Source organism: Plectropomus leopardus, chromosome 8 (assembly GCF_008729295.1).
Source record: "Plectropomus leopardus isolate mb chromosome 8, YSFRI_Pleo_2.0, whole genome shotgun sequence".
Lineage (NCBI taxonomy): Eukaryota > Metazoa > Chordata > Actinopteri > Perciformes > Serranidae > Plectropomus > Plectropomus leopardus.
The window spans coordinates 8,405,941-8,411,484 of record NC_056470.1 but is presented as its reverse complement, the minus strand read 5'-3'; the positions used below and the strand labels follow the sequence as shown (position 1 = coordinate 8,411,484).

General features: G+C 43.4%; 1 protein-coding gene across 1 annotated transcript; it reads left to right on the top strand.

Annotated features, from left to right (window-relative positions):
- Positions 1-204: 204 nt before the first annotated feature.
- On the top strand, positions 205-3,712 carry pim1 (Pim-1 proto-oncogene, serine/threonine kinase). Its single transcript, XM_042491999.1, has 6 exons — positions 205-572; positions 849-955; positions 1,073-1,123; positions 1,594-1,960; positions 2,543-2,719; positions 2,832-3,712. The coding sequence occupies exons 1-6, from the start codon at positions 491-493 to the stop codon at positions 3,044-3,046; spliced, it is 999 nt and encodes a 332-aa protein (XP_042347933.1). The 5' UTR covers positions 205-490; the 3' UTR covers positions 3,047-3,712.
- The last annotated feature ends 1,832 nt before the right edge of the window (positions 3,713-5,544 follow it).

Genomic DNA, 5,544 nt, shown 5'->3' with positions numbered 1-5,544 from the left:
CGTTTTTATTCCCGCCACGTCTGTGTCTGGCCCAGTCGGTTATGAGGTTGGCTTTATTTTCATTCTGTGATTGACGTGCGTTTGGAGCTCGTTTTCACGCTCCTATTGGTGCAGAGAGCGGAAGTGGGCGGGGTTATAGGGACGTCTGCGCGTATCGTAACGCCCTCTTACTACTGCCTTATAACCGTCCTCCCCCCACTTACTCGTTGTTTCCAAGAGCCGGTGTCTGACGGAGGCATTTGCTCTACTCACCCGGTCTTCTCTGTTTATATCGCTAACTGTTTACAAAACATTGTGCGGGGAGCATCAGTGATCGCTTCTATCCGGATGAGAGGATTCTTACCGCGTTTTTGTTCCTGCCAAGTGGACTTTAAGCTCTATGCCGGAGACGGAAGAGTCGCATTAACGGGATAAAACAAATTGCTGTTCTGAACCAAAACAAGAAGGCAGAAGAAGACGTCGCTCGCCTGTGGTGGATATCTTTAAAGGAATGCTGCTGTCCAAGCTCAATTCTCTGGCCCACATCTCCACCGTAGACATGCCGGCGAAAATCCAGCTCCAAGTTCATCAAGGTTAGACGCCCTTTTTCCACCGTGTCGTCATGGAGGACGGGGCTGCAGCAATGGCTGGCAGCCCGCTTATCGTGGCTCAGTCCACACATGCTACTGCTTGCTAATTGTTCAAGGACGGCAGTTTATTTAGAGCGTAAAAACATTTAAAAACAACAAAAATATCTGTGTTATTATGTACGTATATGTTGGTAGTAACTGCCGTTGCTTTGCTACATGTACCGGTGTTTACAGTGTTTGTTCCCTGGTATTTACCGGCTGTGTTTATGTTTTCCACAGTGAAGGAGAGGGAGCCTTTCGAGAAGCTGTATCAGGTCGGCGCGGTGCTGGGCAGCGGCGGCTTCGGCACCGTGTACTCCGGTACGAGGATAGCCGACGGGGCTCCGGTTAGTATATATGTCTTGTGTGTTTTCATAATGAGACATGTTGCGTGTTATTAAATCAGCTGCGTTATATGTTGTTGTACATGTGATTTGACGCGGTGTCGTGTCTGCCCCTGCTAGGTTGCTGTCAAGCATGTGGCCAAGGACAGAGTCTCCGAGTGGGGAGAGCTGGTAAGAAAGCTTTTATACCACAGTTTTGTAATGATTATAAGCGTCCATGTGGAGATTTTAACCTTGTAACCGAGTATTTTAATCCTCTGAAACCTGAGTCAGTGGTGCAATTTTTCTTAAAAACACGGGGAAAAATGTGCAATGTGGCATGAAATTAGTAGATTTATTATTTTTCAAAAAACAATAGAAACAAATCTCGCTGATTTTTTTTTTTTTTTGAAAATAGCATTATTATATAAAAAAATACTATTTATTTTTCAATTTCCAGGTTATTTTGTTGTATTTTTACTAAATTCCTACAACATATTTGGTAATTTCTTCTTTTATTGCTGTTTGCCTTTTTTGTTTTGTATATGATAGAGAACTATATTGTTTTCCTGAAAGGCACTTGGGGGAATTTTTTAACGTGTTTGTGCATTTTTAGCGTTTATTTGAATAATAAAAACTAACATTTATTATGATCTCTTCAGCCTAATGGCTCCCGGGTCCCTATGGAGATTGTGCTGTTGAAGAAAGTCGGGACTGGTTTCCGCGGCGTTATCAAAATGCTGGACTGGTTCGAGCGACCGGACAGCTTCATCATCGTGATGGAGAGGCCCGAAAACGTCAAAGACCTGTTCGACTTCATCACGGAGAAAGGTGCCTTACCGGAGGAGCTGGCGCGCAGCTTTTTCCGCCAGGTGCTGGAGGCGGTGCGGCACTGCCACAACTGCGGCGTGGTGCACCGGGACATCAAAGACGAGAACATCCTCATCGACCTCCGCACCGGAGAGATGAAGCTCATCGACTTTGGATCTGGAGCCCTGCTGAAAGACACCATCTACACAGACTTTGATGGTGAGTCATCAGTGCTCAAAACCTGCTCTGATGTCTTTTAATGTTTTCATTTCATGGAGGGGGATTTTTAATGTCAAAGCCACATCAGTGAACCTCTTTAGTCTTGTGATATGTGTCCACACACCCCAGCAGGAATTCCTATGTTGTGTCATCTCTGACACCCCCTCTCCACGCGGACACGCGCGCGCGCGCACACACACGCACACACACACACACACACACACATACACACATACACACAGCAGCCTATTAATACAGGCTGAGCAGCATTGCCTTTTCTTTGTCGCCCCCTATGGGAGGGAAGCTGCATTTTTACAACTCAAAGTTTGTAAACAAAGTCACATGTCCGCTCCCCCTCCCACACACACACTCCTCTCACACACACACACACACACTCACACACTGCCTGTCACGCTCCCTAGCACCTGAGCCCAGATAATAGCCTTAGAAACAGTTCAGCCGATAAATCCACACTCTTTGTTAATCATTTAACCCTGCATGCAATGCTTTCGTTTTCAATTTGACTATATAATACATAATGAATAGCTTTTAAAGATATTTTTCTTTCCTCCCATCTGACAGGCACAAGAGTCTACAGCCCGCCAGAGTGGATCAAATATCATCGCTATCATGGACGCTCTGCCACAGTGTGGTCCCTGGGTGTCCTGCTCTATGACATGGTGTGCGGGGACATTCCATTTGAACATGACGAGGAGATCACAAGGGGGCAGGTCCTCTTCCGGAGAAGAATCTCCACAGGTAAATTCACATCAATATACATAATCTGAGGGCTTTTTTTTGGTGACAGGTGTGTAATATTTCACAGTTTCTTGCTCTTGACTTATTGGTTCTTCTCCTCCTCCTATTCCAGAATGCCAGCAGCTGATCAAGTGGTGTCTGTCTCTGCGGCCAGCCGACCGTCCATCCTTCGAGGACATCATCAATCACTCGTGGATGCAGAGCACATCTTCCTCTTTAATCCCATCCACGGTGCAGACGGAGAAGACGACCACAGAGATCAGGCTGCACAGCATCAGCCACGAGCCCTCAGCCTTCACACCCACGCCTGTGGCTGTGGCGCAGTGATGGAGGTTCAGGTCCGAACTGGACTGCACTGACTCAAGAGACTTATGTAACAGACTTGAAGCAGAAATGAGGCGAGGGCAGCGCACAGGCCGATGATCCTGACACAAGCAAGAGAAAGGTGTAAAGGACTAAACGCGGAGGAAACCGATCACGTCTCGGTTTCTGGCAGGCTGGACCCTCTCCGCCCTCACCACCCCGACTACTTGATTTCCCAGCCGTTGACCCACATCAGCGTCAAAACATCATCCTCGCTGGATCTAGATAACGGGTGTTTATCAGTCTGTAGGACAGCATGCTCTGTATGCACGGACACCTGCAAGTACAGTACATGTGCTCACTATTCTGCTCAGTGGCAAGCAGGACAGTCTGTGTTATGTAACCTCTCGCTGCAGCGTACTCTGCTCCCTTCCCCGTGTTCTCTCTGTCACAGCAGAGCGGGGACAAGCAGAGGCCTCGGCGACGAGGAGTTGTCAAAAAAAGTGCCTTCTGTGAGATTGTTGGGGGGACCCTGAAAATACTTGAATTTGTGAAAGCAGAAAAGGCTCTTCTTCTCAAAGACCTTTTGTTTTTGCTCCTTACTCTGTACAAGGCTTTATATTGTTCGTTGCTGTTTTTCTTTTCCTCTCATGGGCCTAGATCAGTAAAGCCTATGCCATTATACAACCACTACTATCACAACTTCTACTTCTCTAATGTCATTAGCAACCAGACAACCTCATAGCTCTGACAGCAACCTGTGCAAACATGTCATGAAAACACAAACACTGGACTTACCTCACACTCTTTACTACAGCATCCACCTCTACTCTACAACCTCCGCTTCCTCTTCTTCTCGTGTTGTAAACAAACACGAGGCCCTAGGCAACCGCTCGTGCACATCCACCTGAATGCACACCACAATGCAAACCATACCGAAATACAACATCCTCTGCTCTTCACTTCAATTTTTGTTTTTATGTTTCAACAGTGCCTCACACAGGTCTTAAAATTCAGTGGGGACAAGAATTGTAAATAATAGTGATATTTATTATTATTGTGACTTCTTTCTCACACTCAATGAGCGCAGAATTTATTTATTTATTTATGAGAGAATTTCGGCTGTTTGTGTGTGTTTCATTCCACAGTCACTGAAGGGCCCACAGATTATTTAAAAGAAAAATCAAAAGACAAAGACGAGATGAATTTTTCCGACCATATTTATGGCTTGACATTTTTTGAAAAAAAGAGCAGATGTGTGTGTGTGTATGTTTTCAGTATGTCGTGTAAATAACGTGTAAATAGTCCAGAAAGCACTTCCATGTTAATGTATCTGAACATTGAACGTCTACTGATGGTAACTGGTTTTGTTACGCTGTCGTCTGCTGTGGGAGCAAGTGAATACTGAATGTTGGGTGAGTGTCTATGAATGTGTGTGTGTGTGTGTGTGAGAGAGAGAGAGTATGAGAAAACTTCTGGTTTCATGATTGTTGCTTGGATTGTTTTTTCATCCATTCAAATTAGAATTGTAAATTATGTTAGAAACTATTTTTATACGATTTCAATAAATATTTTTTTAACTATGACACTTGACTCCTTTGTATTGCTTCAAGTAGCATAGTCGGTTGTTGGGACCCCGTGTAACTCAAACATTATCGTGTTAACACAAGTCAGATCAACAGTAACGAAACGTGCTACGGTAGAAAGTTGCCAGAATATTAACTTAAAAAAAATGTTAAAACAGCAATACACGTGAGTATTTTTTACAAGCAGTGTTTACTAGGTCAGAAGGTTATACAATGTTTTAGCAGGTTTCCTGTTTGACATCTGTGTAGAAAAGCAGATTCGGCGAACAGATGAAGAGATAAGAAGAAGGGCAAAAGGCAGGCGGCAATATAAAGCAGCACTGTGCCCAAATATAGAGTAGGAAACACGCTCAAAACACAATTGACTTTCAACTATGCAAATACAGTTATTTAGCAAACTGAAATTAGTTAACTATGGAAGACCACAAGTGTCGTGGTTAATAACTAATTGTATTAAAATAGATATTAATCCAACAGTTTGGAAATTAATTTATTGATCTTTACATAAAAAAGTCTTAAATCTAGATTTTGACACAAAACCACACAGATTATAGGTAACAGACAACAGTGTACATCTTCAATAAGTTTACAATGAAATAATTTACATATAGGACTTCAAGGCAGTTGTCCTCTTTGCCCTGTTGGTATGTAAGCATCATGTAGTTGAAACAGCTTTATCTTGTCCAACTATACAATTCAAATGTTAAATGTTTATATATTTCACTGAATTACTTTTACTTTTGATAATTGAAGTTCAGCTTGCTAATAGTTATGTACTTTTACTGAGGTGAAATGTTTAAAGAAGCTGTACACGGCATTCACAGCATATCAATGATTTAGCGTCTGTGCCAGGATTGCCTACAAACTGCTCTCAACATGGAAACGCTTTTCACACAGAGTTTGCACTTTACAGCTGCAACAAAGTCCATGCATTTT